Source organism: Tachypleus tridentatus, chromosome 7 (genome assembly GCF_004210375.1).
Source record: "Tachypleus tridentatus isolate NWPU-2018 chromosome 7, ASM421037v1, whole genome shotgun sequence".
Lineage (NCBI taxonomy): Eukaryota > Metazoa > Arthropoda > Merostomata > Xiphosura > Limulidae > Tachypleus > Tachypleus tridentatus.
Genome location: NC_134831.1, coordinates 111,176,565 through 111,194,396, shown reverse-complemented (window position 1 = coordinate 111,194,396; position 17,832 = coordinate 111,176,565). Strand labels below are relative to the sequence as shown.

The 17,832-nt window shown below is 36.7% G+C and overlaps 1 protein-coding gene across 8 annotated transcripts in view; it reads right to left on the bottom strand.

Moving 5' to 3' along the window:
* LOC143256409 (adenosylhomocysteinase-like 1) overlaps positions 1-17,832 on the bottom strand; it is a 122,932-nt gene that overhangs the window by 49,180 nt on the left and 55,920 nt on the right. The window contains exons 1-2 of one of the 8 annotated variants that reach the window (XR_013031342.1): positions 16,524-16,795; positions 280-424 (exon numbers count right to left, since the gene is read on the bottom strand). The exons of 5 other annotated variants lie outside the window; for them this stretch is intronic. Coding sequence is in view for 2 of the 3 variants with exons in the window: in XM_076513621.1 (XP_076369736.1) it covers positions 280-424; positions 16,524-16,550 (172 nt within the window). In the remaining variant the exon portion in view is untranslated. Of the gene's footprint in view, positions 1-279; positions 425-16,523; positions 16,796-17,832 lie in introns of those variants that run through there. 2 more of the 8 variants (XM_076513621.1, XM_076513622.1) reach the window with 2 other exon arrangements.

Sequence of the window (17,832 nt, the reverse complement as noted above, 5' to 3'; positions counted from 1 at the left end):
TGTTTCTTTTTAAAATTATTAATATACATTTGTCTTACAGCAAGTTACAACTAGAACAGGTTGAAGTTGCTGCTTAATGTTTCTTTTTAAAATTATTAATATACATTTGTCTTACAGCAAGTTACAACTAGAACAGGTTGAAGTTGCTGTTTAATGTTTCTTTTTAAAATTATTAATATACATTTGTCTTACAGCAAGTTACAACTAGAACAGGTTGAAGTTGCTGTTTAATGTTCCTTTTTAAAATTATTAACATACATTTGTCTTACAGTAACTTACAACTAGAACAGGTTGAAGTCGCTGACGACCGCCGAGAATCCCTACGCCCTTCTTTTCGTGAATCCACAAGCCGGCTTATTGGCAGACTCATTCGACGTCGGGTCCGATCTTTGAAGTTTGGCAGGTCCATTAAAACTTGTGGAATCTTCAGAGCAGACAAAACCAGTCAGGTATATAGACTGCTTCCTACTACTATAGGAGAACAGGAGACTCCCCACCCCAAATAAATAAACTAATACATTTACACTGGCCAGACCAGTATATAGCAGAGCCAACACACCACTCAAAAAAAAAGCCATGAATGTCTCTGGAACTACTTTCTGTAATCTCTTCCCCCTTAAAGGGCTTTTTGATCCCCTATATAAAATCCACAAAACCTATAATGGTTTTATTAAATATATAAACAAAAGTTTATTTACCATAGATCTACTCAAACTGACTCTCAGTTAACAGACATTTAACCATTAGATCACTTGTGAGACTCTTCAAAAACTCTTTAGTTTGTTGTTTTAATTAAAACATTTGATGAGACATGGAGATAACTCTCCTAGTGACAGAACAACATACAACAATAATGGACAAGTAGTCATCCCATCTGTACACCATAACCCCAGGAACCATTAAAATAAACATTGGTGACGGAATCAGGCTAATACACAGAATGCTTCATCAGAATATACAAACACTTTGTAGAAAATGTTAGCAACCATGATGTAACTATATAAATTTTGTTTCTCACATAAAAAATAGTAGATTCAACTGAACCCTCTTTGCTTATGTGAGTGAGGACAGTTTAATGTACTGTTTTATTTTTATACTGGATTGTTCAATGGACTTCAAGAAGGGGGCACTGTTGTAAGCTATATTTTTAGTATCTGTTTGCTGGAAAGTGCATGAAACAATATTTACAAAGTTCATCCAGTAAGTAGAGACAACAGTACAATATAAGTAAGAGAATCAGTAAAGTAGTTAATTAATGAGTAACATGTGTTAAATAAGTGATTTAGTTCAGTATCAGTAATGAGAATTATCTCGTCTATTCTCTTACCTTTATTTGTGAATTAGGAATACATTAGTTCAAGATCAGCTGTTGAAATAAAAATGAAGTTGTGAGAAGTGAGCATAGCCGGTAGAAAAACCATTCCTGAAGAAAGAAAAAACATTCATGACCTCTACGTGGAATATAAAAAATAATTGAAATGAAACTTCCGTGGCAGTAATTTAGTTTTGAAGGAAAGTAAGATTTCCTAACTGGAGTGTTAAGGAATACTGATATCCCTCACTCACAGTAGAATTTATGTTGTTATTTTCACAAGTTTGGATTTAAATTGAGGTCGGGAATGTCTTTTTTTGTCAATTGTTTCAGAAAAGTGCGAATAGAGGAGTTCAGTCAGATAAGGGTAACGAGAGAAGGCAATCAGACCTGGTGGCATGAGAATGCCTGTAGACGATAGAGGAGTTCAGTCGGATAAGGGTAACGAGAGAAGGCAATCAGACCTGGTGGCATGACAATGCCTGTAGACGATAGAGGAGTTCAGTCGGATAAGGGTAACGAGAGAAGGCAATCAGACCTGGTGGCATGACAATGCCTGTAGACAATAGAGGAGTTCAGTTGGATAAGGGTAATGAGAGAAGGCAATCAGAGCTGGGGGCATGACAATGCCTGTAGACGATAGAGGAGTTCAGTCGGATAAGGGTAACAAGAGAAGACAATCAGAGCTGGTAGCATGACGATTCCTGTACACGATCGATGACACAACTTGACAGAAGAACGAAAAGAAGAAAAATGATGAACATCCAAACATCACGTGATCAGGGTCACGGAGTGGCTAGGATCAGTAAATCCAAGTGCCTCAGAATCTGCTGTGGGGAAAACCCTGAGTGCCCCGAGGAAACCCACATTCACAAGACAAGCGTATAATGTTCCTGCAGTATCTTTATAAAAGACGGTTTAAATGAACTTAGGACTTTTGTATTTATGCGATGCCTGTAAGCTCCAACTGAGCTTAGGCTGAAATATTGTAGTAATATTGTTATCATTTTCACTGTACTAATAATAAACCTAGAAAAGTCATTTCACAAAATGCTTCAGCAGATGGAGGTTGAACTTGCGTGGTCCCGACACTATTGAATATATGCGTCAATTCGGCCTGAAACTTAAATGGCGTTAAAAAAGCCAATGATGCTTAAAAAATTAAAAGCATTTGTAAGGTGTCCAGCGTCAGGGGTAAACATGTAGACAGAACATGTTGAAAATGGTGCCGTCGTTGAGAGTCGTAACAACGGCAAGACAGTAAATCGAGGCTTATTGTGACACGAGTGTTACAGAGACAACACATTACTGCATCAGTCCCAGATGAAAGGAACTGACGAATATAAGAAACTGTGACCAATGCGTAGTCTAGTTAGAACTTCCTCTTTCCGACTATTATGGAAAAGCTTCTTTTCACAATGCTCACTCCAAGTCAACTGCCAACTGGCACAGCAGTGACAAGACAACACCAGAACAGATACTTAGCTGCAGTGTCACCAAGTTCGTTCCCACAAATACCAACGTGACCTGGTATCCAGAAGAATAAGACAGAAGTAGATGTTAAAGAGAAATGGGCCAGTCAGTTTTCAATATTGGTAAGAACCAACGTGAAGCGATTCCAGGGCCAGTAGAGAGCTAAACAAGTCAGTATAAATAGTGCAGTTTAAGTACTGCTTAGCTTCAATGTAATCTAGTGCAAGAGAATGGTGTACAGTTTAGCAGTGAACACAGAAACTGTAGAGGAAATTCTGTGCACAACCACAAACTATGGCAGAGTCCACACAGTCACCTGATTTCAAACTATCTGTATAAATAGGAATGGAAGGATGGTTCGAAAGATGTTCAGCAAATAACAGACAGTATTTCCAATCGGGAGAGTCTGTTTTTCTCAGATGACTCAAAGAAATGTCACACTTGGGGATGGTAATAAGCCATGGTGAGATTGCTGACCAGTGTATACAGCAATGTCATCCAAGGACAGACCCAATTCATCCAACTGCACTTGGATAGAAAGACCAAAAAGAACAATGACAGATTGTCTGTTCTGTGAAAGCATGGCCCACCGAGGAAGGAAACCACAACCCGGGTGGGATGCTGTAATAAGGATCAAAGTTCTGAAGTATAAGTAAAGACAGTTGTAAACAGTAGAGGTGTAAAGGAGGTCCATGAGACTCCGTGTACAAACTCTGGACTGGGGAAGTGTGGAAATTCTCCATGCAGAACTGAAGCCCCTGATGATGAATGGGGTGCAGCATCTTTAAGGCTGAGATTCTAAGAGAGCCACAGACCAGACACCCATAGTCCAGTTTCTAATCGAATGAGAGCACAATATATCTTTAGCATAGAACATCGATCTGCTCACAAAGTGATGGAAGAGAGGACATGAAAGATGTTAAGTGCCCTTGTACACTTGACTTGTACCTGCTTGATGTGTGGCATAAAGGTCACCTTATAGGCAAAGAAAGATAAGCCCAAAGAACATTGTCTCAGGAACCACAGGTAGCACAACTTCACCGATAGAGTTCAGGATCAGCGTAAATACCTCGTTGGCGACAAAAGTGCATGCAAACGGTATTAATTTCTCTAATTCTAATTCTGCCCATTTTTATTAAAAATTTTTTAATAAAAATGGGCAGATGAACACACAACTCATATAAGTGGAGGTCTTGCAAAATGTCAAATCTCTACATAGTATCATAAGTCTTCTCAAGGTCAAAGAATACTGACACAAGATATTGTTGCTTGAGAAAGGCTTCCCTGATCAACGTTTCAAGTCAAATCAGGTGGTCCACAGTGGAGTGCTGTTGCCGGAACCCACTTTGAAGGGGAGGAGGGAGAGAAAAGGTTGTTTAATTTGAGGAACCAAACAAGATGAGCATTAACCATCCTCCCTAATATCTTACAGAGACAGCTTGCCAAAGCAATTGGATGGTAGTTTGAAGGAATCTTTGGATCCTTCCAGGCTTAGAGAAAGGTAGGACAATAGTCTGGCACCGTGCATCAGGAGAAACATTATTCTACCAAATCTGGTTAAAAACAACCAGAAGAAGAGCAAGAGATGTAGAAAAAAGATGGAGCAGCATCTTGTAGTGAATATCATCAGGTGTGACTGATGTATGCCAGACCAATGAAGAGCCAGCTTGAGTTCCACCAGTGTAAAGGGGAAATTATAGTCATAGAGACGATCACCCAGAAAGGAGTTGATCGCTCTGCCTAAGTCTTTATGGCTAAGAAGGTGTAGGATGAAACAGAAGTGCTAGCCAACTAGCAAAAACTTTTGCCAAGTGTATTGGCGATGCTCTGGGCATTAGCTAATTCCTGGCTTACCGAGAGCAAGATCGAGATGGGACAGAATTATATTGCTCACTAACCTTTCAAATCTTGTCCCATACAACTTTGGAACTGGTGGTAAAAAATATGCTGGTTATGAATTTATTCCAAGGTTTCTTCTGACTTTGACATCTTAACTGCCAAGCATGTGCACGGGTCCACAGAAGAGTGATGTGGTTTAAAACAGAAGGATACCAACAAAGTGTACCCCAGGCCCTTTTTGAGCCTTCCGTGCCACATAGCAGGCAGGATTCCACTACAGACAAGAATACGTTTCGAGGTTTTAGGAATACATTATGCAGCTGCCCAGATAATACAGTCAGTCTCTGCTTCAACGCAGTTTTTTTATCGATAGCTTGCAGATGATGGTAGGATCAAGTTCCACAATAGCAGTGAAATAGGGCCAGTTGGCTTGATCCAGCTTCCACTGGGGCACGCAGGTCGGGTGGCATCGACCACGGCCAGTCTCCTTCAAAATGATGGGAAAATGATCACTGCCCTGTGGGTTACTGTCAACCCTCCATGAAAAGAGGGAGAATAGTGAAGGAGAGCAAAGTGAGAGATCAATAGCAGCAAAGGACTGACAAGGTGCATGGAAATAAGTAGAACTAGTAATGAAAAGAGAAATGTTGTGATTGGAGAGCATGTGCTCTACAGAGCAACCCCTCCTATTAATATCACCACTTCCCCAGAGGGGATGATGTCCATTAAAGTACCCCAGGATGAAAAAGAGAGATGGCAACTGTTCAACGAGAGCATCAAGGTCTGATTGATCATATGTCTCTCCAGGTGACAGGTAGAGAGAACAAACAGTGATGGTATGACCCAAGGAAACATGGATGGCTACAGCCTCCAAGAATGTGTCTAGTGGCAAATACAGGGTGGGTATATGCTGATCAACCACCAGTGCTGCCTCTTATGCACTCATCCATCACACAACCTGTCATTTCTGTACAAAAAAGCTGCCAACAGGTGACTGTATCAGCAGGGTTCATACATGTTTCCTGTTAGGAAAGCCACACATGAAGGCAAGAATTAATCAGTGCTTTTATGTCATCTAGATTAGAAAGTAAACCTTGTCAGTTCCACTGTATCAAAGTGGCCATTTTTACTTCTGTTTTCGATCACATCTTTTTTCTTTATTAGAAGGAGGTCTATTGACCTCCATGGATCTTGCCCTGAATGATCGTTCTACACCTTGGGACCAGAAAATAAGGTAGACCTAAAGAAATGTCCATATCCAGAACCAAAGGAAGTGGATCTATGGATCTGCTGGAAGGAATAGTAAGGACAGAAATGCGTGTTCACACTGATTCGTAAACTTTCGTAGCCATGAAGGACAAAAAGACTTTTCACATGCTTTGAAAATGATCCTTTTGGAGGCACTGAGAGATCCATCTGCACTCCCACTGCAGTAGTGGAATGAAGTGCAGCAGCATATATCCAAGAAAGAGTAGTGGACAGTAACTTCGAGCCTCGGGGTAAGAAATATTGCAAACCATTTTCAAATCCTGTACCTCTTTTTCTTCCACTCACCTAGAGCATGAACGAAAGTGAGATGTGTGAGAGCTACTCCAATTAACACAATGAGGGTCGATTTCACACTCACAGGCATTGTTGTCCATGCCATCCCAACGAGTACACATCGAGGAATGACAACATGATGTCTTTGAGTGACTGAACTGCTGACATTGGATACATCTGAGAGGGTTTGGAATATATGGCCTTACCGTGCAATTATGATAACATGCCTTGAGGTAGCAGGTGGACATGGTGATAACGTCAAAATTAGGGCACTGATCAGTATCATAATTCCATCTTTGAAAGTGGAGATATTCCTCACTGCAGAAACTCCTTGGGTGGAGAAACCAGCAAGAATCTATGACTCAGGGATGTTCTTCAAATCTCTCTCAACAATACCTCCTCGTAACAAATGCAATGTAGCATGGTTCATTACCTCAATGGGTATATCCCCAATTGCCTTTGAATGTAAGAGGAGTTCAGTGTGTCTAGATGTGGATGTTTCCAGAGCAAATCTTTTTGACTGACTTTGGAGAGCCAGCACGTCCCTCTAGTCCCTTCTGATGAAAAAGGGAGACATTTGTCCTAAAGATTTGTCTGAAGTAAAATGTAGTATGAGAAAATGAGGTACAACAGGTGGTACAGATGATGAGGATTGCTGCTCAGAATCTTCAGAACCCTTTGAATGCAAGAGGAGTTCAGTGTCTTTAGGAGTGGATGTTTCCACCAATATGTCACCAAAACGTAGCTTTTTGACCAACTAAGGAGAACTAGCAAGTCCTTCTAGTCCCTTTTAAATAAAAAAGAGGCACATGTGCCCAAAATATTTGTTTGATAAGTAATGTACTATCAGAAAATGAGGTACAGGTGTTGAAGGTGGTGAAAATTGCTGTTTAGAATTTTCAAGATGTGTTTGTTTACCAGTGGTCTGGTTTATTATTATTATTTTTAATTTGTTTAGGAAGATTCATAAATAAAGAAAGATTGCTTTAGTGCCCACTGACCCCACCTACCATGGAGCCCTCGGAGTGGACGCACTACAATACCAAACAAGAACATGTAGTAACGCCAGTGTTTCGTGATCACTATACCCAAATACCAGCATCTAATACAATGTCCACAACACTTGCTGAGAACATCCAACAGTGCTACTTGGTTAACCCTAATCCAAGTAGACCAGCTGATTGACTCGAAAGCCACCTGTCTACAGGAATTCAAGACCAAAGTGTTGTGTTAGGGTTGGACCCCTCAACCACCAGGATCCTCTCCTCCCATTCACGGGTCACCACACATGGCAAACACGTGATTGGATGGTTAGATGGTTCTGTTCTTTCAGTTTACCTTCTCTGGGAGGTCCCCTCACCACATACAGGAATCCATACCGAGGGGATGCATCACAGAGATGGCCATTTGGTGTCGCCACCTACCCCAAATGACGCATCAAAGTAAAAAAAAATTGTTTGCAACAATTCTTTGCATATTAATAAAAAATTATTTAATAAGTTTTTGTTTTATAAACGTGCTCCTGATTGCTTTTAATTAATCATGAAATAGGTAAGATAAGTCATGAGACAGAATAGAGTTAGTTTGGGCATATCTAAACAATATGGTGGGATACGTCTAAACTCAATGTTATATCTCTTTTTTTAAAGCCATTTTGTGTTTAATGTTAGACACAAATCAATACAATGGGCTATCTATGCTCCATGTATCACGGGTATCGAAACCCAGATTCTAGGGTTGTAAGTATGCAGACATACCGCTGCCACTGAATGCACACACACCATTAACGTCAACCCTAATTATCCAGTTGTTATATCCCATCTATCGTCAATTGCTACATTAACGCACATCCAATATCATTCATTCAAATATGAATAAATATATTGTTTTATAACCCAATCATAATACAATCAATGGATGTCTACAGTCTAATATAGATTTAATGGCGAGTTTCTGTTTATATTTACATGTATTTATCTTCTAAAATATCAAATGTGAATTTATTTTTAATTGAAATTACTACCAACAGAAGCTGCAACTTAAAAGGTTTCTCATACACCAAATCACCGACATCAGATTAGTCCACCAGAACAGTTTTTAACTATATATGTTCGTTCGTTAGAAATTTAGCACAATATTACAAAATAAGGTATCTGTGCTCTTCCCACCACGAGTGTCAAAACCCCGTTTCTAGTGTTGTAAGTGTCTCTTAATATAGTGCGCATGAAATTATTCGACTTCCTGGTGGTTTGAAGCTTCCTGCAAGCGATCAAACATCAGGATACAGGTGCTTCTATTAAAACCATGTCTTTATTAAATTCATAATAATTGTAAAGTATTTTTTAGTTTGGCTTGCCAAAAATATATATTATATATTACAATTTATATATTATATATAATATATTATGTATTTGAAAATATATTAAATTCATAATAATTGGAAAGTAAGCATTTTAAGACCATCAGTCGTGAAAAACCGACCCAAATTTAGGGGAAAACACACATCAGAGCCAAAAGCCGATTGAAGGCACCAGACAATGTAACTGTAATCCAACCTAAACAAGCTTTTCATTCTGATTAAAAAATATACCCATAAGTTAAAATCTGTAAAATGCCGGGAACATTTGGTTTGGTGTGTTTATAATTTCGCACAAAGCTACACGAGTGCTATCTGCGCTAGCCGTCCCTAATTTAGCAGTGTAAGACTAGAGGGAAGGCAGCTAGTCATCACCACCCACCGCCAACTGTTGGGCTACTCTTTTACCACCGAATAGTGGGATTAACCGTCACATTATAATGCCCCCATGGCTGAAAAGGCGAGCATGTTTGGTAGAAACAGATGCTATGTGGAAAAATAGAAGGGAGGAAAAGCAGAGGGTGTCAAAGAACTAAATATATCGACAGCCTCAATAACTATGTCACTAAGAACTCAATAAGCAACATCGAGTTGATAAGGAGGATTGACAACAGAGAAGTCTGGCATGCCATGGTCGTCGATGTCTGCCGCAGATTTGACACATGAAGAAGAAGAAGAAGAATCGTATTAAGTGGAAGTAAAAAAATAATGTTGAAAATGGAGTTATAAGAAGAGCAAGTGTCCCGAGATGTCAAAACAGAATTATATTAGAAGAAAGAAAGATTATGATATTTATTCTGGAGAAAAAGGAAATGATGAAACCTCTAAAACCTATTATTGCTATATACAATAACTTTTGTACACTTCAGATATGAAAAAAAAAATATTCTGAGTAATAGAATGACGTAGTTTATTTCTACCAATGAGCGCCTTCTGAACATAATATTTAAACATTTGGTGCGATGCCTAGAGGGGTCATTACAAAGTAGAAACCCAGTTTACACAGAACACGTGCAGTTTTGTAAGTGCACTTCCAAGGCGTAATAGGCCTAAGGGGACATTTTTATAATATAAAATTGTTCCTTTCGTTAGATTTAAACAGATTATTTTTACTCAATTACAGGTTTAAAAATAAAAATGGACTCGTTGAAACATTTAACAAAATAAATATAATGTATGTTAAAGTTTATTATTTTATTGTACTAGTCAAATATTAGAGCCACTCGTGGTGGAAAAAAAACAACAGATTATATACTATTAGAGATGAAGTCGACTAGTTTATTTTGTACAATAAAACAATTATGGTATTAAAAACTCTTGTTATAATATTTTGTTTGGACTTAAAGAGGTATGAAAAATTTATATTTATATTTTTCTGTAATTATAGATAACACAACAAATGACATCAAAATATATTTTAACTAATTAGACCAGAATATCCATTTACACTTATAAAAAAAATCCTCAGAACACAGTGCACAAAAGGATATATATTTTTTTGAAACTGTGCAAATTATTAATTGTATTCAAGCATATAATATTTGTTATTGTATGCACGCCTGGGGTCACGTGCATTTGTAGCGTTGAATTACTTCTACCCAGTTTCTCGTTTGTTGAAAGGGGTTTTAGTGTTCACGTGCGACTACTGCTTTCTGACACATAAGGTTAAAAATGAGAGCAAACATGCCCTTCTGAGAAAGTGTTATACATAGGATATAATACCCATGATCCCCTGTAATCAAGAGGGCGAAAATCAGCCCTTTGAACGTGATATGAATGATGACAAGCTTTGAACACCCCTTATAATTTTTAGTAAAGTAACTTTCTAGTCAGTTAATCAATCGGGGTAGTATGTGATAGACACGAATACATCTGCCCTTGCACGGTTACCACTAATAGCGCTGCGCTCCAAAGTTAAGAACTGTTGATCAATCGATAGCCAGGATTTCGATAGTTTCTCAAATAGCACTCAAGCAATTTAATATCTCTTGTTGACAGTTGTTCCACAATGCTTTAACAGTAATAACGTATTCAATGTCACTGAAGTGGAAAATTCTATCCTTTGATCTGTTTACACAAACACCACTGTTATACGTATAAACAAACTACTTCCTCGTATTGGAGCAGTCCATGATATCAGGGGTGGTTAGTGGTTATACTGTTTTAGCATTGTGTCCCCCCTACTTAACATTAACAACCTTAAGGTGGAAAAAGGAACAAGTGTAAACCTGCACTCACCACCCTGTTCATCTTTTTAAAAAATTAACCACACACCCACTTTTAATTTTTGTGTGTTTTCTAATGAAACTGTTACTGTCCCGCTTCGCTGTTTATCACTGTGACTGTAAACCTAGTTAGTTAGCTGTAGTTGTTTTAACCGTGACTGTTAAATAAAGATGCATATTAGCTACAGGTATCTTAGGTCAATACAAGCTGTTTGGAAGTTGCATGCAGCAAATGTGTGTACACATAAAACAAAAATTTACTTTTTAAACATCACGGCTGTTCTCTGTATTTCTAAACTACACGTGTATGCTTTTCTATGTTATCACCTGTAAAGGGTTTTGAATCAAATATACAATAGTAGTTATGGTGTCTTTATGTAAATTAGAACTAAAGGAGGTCAGAACCTACCCTGCTGCACGTCAAGTTACGATCCTCACCTCAAACACATAATACGTATGGGAGAGGTAATTATTTATGACGAAGGGGAGACCACTGAAGTTGCAGAAGAGCATAATAACACATGGAAGTGAGTACTGGATTATGTGTGTTACACTTTTCTCTTAAAGTGAGATACGAAAAGATATTTTCAGTGAATGTTCAGTTTTCAAATACAGTCCAGACGATAAGAACATGGTTTAAATTGTAAACAACCTTCTTGAAGATAAATCCAAAATTGTTGAAAAGGCTACAATGGCTTAGAAACACCCCTCAGAATTATCTGGAAATCAAACGATAAACTACCTTTATAAGCATCAACACAACTGACAAGAATGTTTGTGTAACTGATTAAAAACAAATACAGTTGTATACACACTGCAGGATTTATCTGATGTAAGTACAGTTTACTCCTTCCAATCTACTGACCACATCATTCACACAACCGACACTATTATTCATAAACCACTTCCATAACTTGAGTTGTGGTTGAACTCTGAAAAGATGAGAGGTTGAACGTCATTTTAAAGATATGGTCAGTGGATGTGAATGACCAACGGCCATAATTATGATGTGAAAGAGGGTTGTAAAGCACATTTTTGAAGTCCACTGTCCTACTGGACATCATTAAATAATCCATTCCATCAATATTTAGGCTATTTTATAGTATTATATACAAAAATATATTTTCACAAATTAATTTTCAATATATAAAATGATATATTTTAAGGGAATGGATAATTTTCTGTATGAAGAGAACTAAAAGATGGCTCACTTTCTGCGCCCTATTCTGGAACCTGTCCCGTAAGAAAAATAACAGAAGTGAATTAAGTGTAAAAAATAAGATAAACAGTGTCTCGATCCCTTAGAGGAAGTTTGAAAACAGATCTACAGTGTCTCGATCCCTTAGAGGAAGTTTGAAAACAGATCAACAGTGTCTCGATCCCTTAGAGGAAGTTTGAAAACAGATCAACAGTGTCTCGATCCCTTAGAGGAAGTTTGGAAACAGATCAACAGTGTCTCGATCCCTTAGAGGAAGTTTGGAAACAGATCAACAGTGTCTCGATCCCTTAGAGGAAGTTTGGAAACAGATCAACAGTGTCTCGATCCCTTACAGGACGTTTGAACATCTACCGCCATCACCAACTGGTGAATTCTCTTACGACCCAAATGTAATTATACAAACACTATAAACATTTTAATGTTACAACCAGTGTACTGTTCTTAATGCAGTTTGGAAAACCTATTCAGTTTAATTTCTGTATCCAAAGCACACGTGTTGGTCAACACCCACACTGGAGGATGCATCCCACAAAATGCCAAGGAGAGTCGGTAACGGAGACGTATAACTATGTCTACAGAAGGCTACAAGTTAGACGTGAATGCTCAAATTTGGTTTGTTTTATGAATTTCGTGCAAAGCTACACGACGGCTATCTGCGCTAGCTGTCCCTAATTTAGCAGTGTAATACTAGAGGGAAGACAGCTATGCATCACCACCAACCGCCACCTCTTGGGTTACTCTTTTACCAACGACTAGTGAGGATTGACCGAACATTATAACGGCTCCACGGATGAAAGGGCGAGCATGCTTGATATGACGGGAATTCGAACCCGCGACCCTCAGATTGTGTGTTTTTTTTCTTATAGCAAAGCCACATTGGGCTATCTGCTTAGTCCACCGAGGAGAATCGAGCCCGTGATTTTAGCGTTGTATATCCGGAGAAATACCGCTGTACCGTACCAGCAGGAAACCCCTCAGATTATGAGTCAAGTGCCTTAACCATCTGGCCATGCTGAGCTTGTACAAATTTAAATTGTGTAATAACAATATCTAGTATAGTATTTACACAAACAGGTTAGTGAAGGCAACAAAAGGTATGTTTGTGTAAGGAAGGGAAAGTTTTACCTTAATTTGGTAACAGTTTCAGTTCACTGTTAAGGACTGCAAAAATAAAGTCGTGACCTCCAAATCTCTAACATGAAACGTTTTGAGTGCCGCAACTGTGGATTATTTGGATCACAACGTTAAATCCTATTATGACATAATGGAAGTTACTGTGTTTGTTGTCTTCTAACTCCTTTTACGCTTTTCAAGTCAGGCCTTGCAAATATGGTTTAACCAAGCTGGAATTATTGGAGAAGTTATTTTAAAACACAGAGGTTTCTCAGCTCTAGGTGATGGCTAAATATAGATGGGGGTGCCCACTAAGGGGTAACATACATTCTGTACTTTCAGGACAAAAACAGAAACATCATTAATAACTGGTAAAATATTAATTATAGAACTGTGTTTCGTTTTCAAATCCCATCAATCAACTGGAGAACTCCTGTTTCACACACTGTTTATATACACGTTTCTGATAGATACTTATGTTAAGTCACGAACTGCTTGTTTCTTTTCTATAAAATGCAAGTTTTCTTTCCCTGTATAAATCATATAAATGTTTTATTACCTTTCTTAACCTTCCCTCACACGGGCATATCTGTTAGTATTATAGAAGTTGATTTTCTTCCACAGCTGTCCTGTGCTGTGGAAAATATATCATTACAGGGAGATTTTAAAATAACTGCATATTATTGTTTGACAACGAGGAACCCACTTTGAAACAAGTTTAAGACGATTTCAATGAATATGCAACGAACCAAACCTTAGGTTTAACACAGTGAGAATTATACAACGTTTCGTCATCACCGTTTCTACCCCATGATGATAAAAATCTTCTCAAAACGTTGTAAGTGTTTTACTATATTAAACACTTAATGTTTTCTTCACTAATACATACCAGATGTTTTTATCCTTTATTGTTAAACCTAATTCTATAGAGGCAGGAAAAACAAACTTTCATTTGACATAAAAATATAAGTGACAACAACAAAACTCGCCTAACAACAACTGTTTAGATGCGGGTGGAAACGGTAATGAAAAGTAATAACTAAATACGAGTAATTTGGTACATTAACAAATAACCTTGAGGTATATATGGTATGTAGTAAGGACAATAAAACTAAGACAGTTTGATGAAAAGTAATAACTAAATACGAGTAATTTGGTACATTAACAAATAACCTCGAGGTATATATGGTATGTAGTAAGGACAATAAAACTAAGACAGTTTAATGAAAAGTAATAACTAAATACGAGTAATTTGGTACATTAACAAATAACCTCGAGGTATATATGGTATGTAGTAAGGACAATAAAACTAAGACAGTTTGATGAAAAGTAATAACTAAATACGAGTAATTTGGTACATTAACAAATAACCTTGAGGTATATATGGTATGTAGTAAGGACAATAAAACTAAGACAGTTTGATGAAAAGTAATAACTAAATACGAGTAATTTGGTACATTAACAAATAACCTTTGAGGTATATATGGTATGTAGTAAGGACAATAAAACTATAAGACAGTTTGATGAAAAGTAATAACTAAATACGAGTAATTTGGTACATTAACAAATAACCTCGAGGTATATATGGTATGTAGTAAGGACAATAAAACTAAGACAGTTTGATGAAAAGTAATAACTAAATACGAGTAATTTGGTACATTAACAAATAACCTAGGTATATATGGTATGTAGTAAGGACAATAAAACTATAAGACAGTTTGATGAAAAGTAATAACTAAATACGAGTAATTTGGTACATTAACAAATAACTTTGAGGTATATATGGTATGTAGTAAGGACAATAAAACTATAAGACAGTTTGATGAAAAGTAATAACTAAATACGAGTAATTTGGTACAATTAACAAATAACTAAATACTAATTTGGTACATTAACAAATAACTTTGAGGTATATATGGTATGTAGTAAGGACAATAAAACTATAAGACAGTTTGATGAAAAGTAATAACTAAATACGAGTAATTTGGTACATTAACAAATAACCTCGAGGTATATATGGTATGTAGTAAGGACAATAAAACTAAGACAGTTTGATGAAAAGTAATAACTAAATACGAGTAATTTGGTACATTAACAAATAACTTTGAGGTATATATGGTATGTAGTAAGGACAATAAAACTATAAGACAGTTTGATGAAAAGTAATAACTAAATACGAGTAATTTGGTACATTAACATATAACCTCGAGGAATATATGGTATGTAGTAAGGACAATAAAACTATAAGACAGTTTGATGAAAAGTAATAACTAAATACGAGTAATTTGGTACATTAACAAATAACCTTGAGGTATATATGGTATGTAGTAAGGACAATAAAACTATAAGACAGTTTGATGAAAAGTAATAACTAAATACGAGTAATTTGGTACATTAACATATAACCTTGAGGTATATATGGTATGTAGTAAGGACAATAAAACTATAAGACAGTTTGATGAAAAGTAATAACTAAATACGAGTAATTTGGTACATTAACATATAACCTTGAGGTATATATGGTATGTAGTAAGGACAATAAAACTATAAGACAGTTTGATGAAAAGTAATAACTAAATACGAGTAATTTGGTACATTAACATATAACCTTGAGGTATATATGGTATGTAGTAAGGACAATAAAACTATAAGACAGTTTGATTGGAAAACATGTCCCTGACAGAATTATGAAACATCTAAGAACGTGGTAGTTTTAACTTTCTATAAATTGTCATCAATCAATATGAATGTGAGAATATACCTGTCATTAACAAACAATAAACAACGGAATGTGATGGTTAAATTAAACTTGTAAAATCTGTGTGAAAACGTAATAAAACAATACGCGACGACTAAACAAAACTATTGTAAAATCTGTGTTAAAACGTAATAAAGCATTACGCAACGACTAAACAAAACTATTGCAAAATCTGTGTTAAAACGTAACAAAACATTACGCAACGACTAAACAAAACTATTGCAAAATCTGTGTTAAAACGTAATAAAACATTACGCAACGACTAAACAAAACTATTGCAAAATCTGTGTTAAAACGTAATAAAACATTACGCGACGACTAAACAAAACTATTGTAAAATATCGATTAAAGTATAATAAAACATTATGTGACGACTTAACCTAGATTTTACCATAGTTTTATTAAAATGTAACAAATAACCTTCAGTAAAATGTTGATGCATAATAACCTTGGTTAACAGAGCCACACAAACTCGTCAATACTATTAGTGTCACACCGATGTAATGATAATGTAATACTATTAGTGTCACACCGATAATGTATCGATAAACACTCAATTCTTTGTAAAAAGCTACACACACAAAATTACCACACTATGTACGACAAAGTTTCCTGACTAAGCCTTAACTTGGACAGATAATCGATGGTGACTATAATAAAATGCCGGTTATAATATATACATATACCTTCATTGCAGCAGCGGAGCTTGTCATGTCTAACCTGTTCTTCAATGAACAGTTAAGAATAAGACCCAATGTTCTGATTACGAAGGTTTCAGATCGGTACAGGACCTACGTTCCTAAACTATTATTTTTCTATACAGTCAAGATGCACCCACACTTGTCAAGCTAGCTTTCTGGCCGTACGACGTCATTCAATGTTTGATCTTATTTCCGGAAACAAATTCGCTCCCATGTATCTGAAGTTCTCTCTTTCAACGAACTGGGAATTTCTCACTACCACTGTATTGACAATTCAGGTTACACACAGTGGTTGCCGATAGGTGGCAGGCTAACCATTTGGCCCACGTCCAAGAATGAACCCAAAAGTTTGGTTCGATTATAATTTCGGCCCTTCAAATGTGCTGCCACGCCTTCGAAGATCAGATACGCGTGTACAGAGAAGCGCTAACAGTTCCAGTGAGAGTACGTGTACATGCACTACATACAACCTGTTTTTTTAGATAACATATAACTGTCGGTTCTGTTTTTGTATGTGGTTTATTAATAAACCATTTGACATTAAAATACGGTTCTAAAAAAAACTAGTCCTCAACTGGACAGCATAATGGCAAAACGTGGCCCATAGAAACAATCACTGTTTAATGAGTCCTCATACATAACTTGTATGTTCAATGTACGAGCAGTTTATCAAAGTTGAAACTCTCGTAAAGTTGTCCAAGTTCCAACAGATAAAGTAAGTATTCCAACCGAAACAATCATACACTGATTTATTTATTAACATTAACAATGGCTTAGAATACCGCACTTCATTTGGACTTCTTGAATTTTCTGTTTCCTATTCTTCAACCAAACTGTTAACTGACAGCTAAAACTCAGTTATTATAAATGCTTATTTGTTACGTTTCACAGAGACAAAGTTATGACAATTGGAGCAGTTCGAAAGTCACAAACAATCTCGCATCTGGTTCAAGGTTTCTCTTCCATTTTATGCAGGAAACATCAGTTATACAGAAAATATGCACATTAACGCAGTAAAATTTGTTTTTACCGTAAGGGTTAAGAACCATAGTTAATCAAGGTAAACCGTACAGTGAATTACAAAATAAAACACTAGGGTTTAAAAGGCTACAAGGAATTCATCACACACACACTTCTTCACGACCACACAGTTTCATATTTAAGATATGCCAGACATTTAACAAAACCCTAAATAAATCTTAAATCAGCTTTGTAACTCGTGACGTTCACAAATCCTTGAAAGAGGCGCAAGTCGAAATATAGAGTAAAATAAGTATACATTTATCTGGAGTTT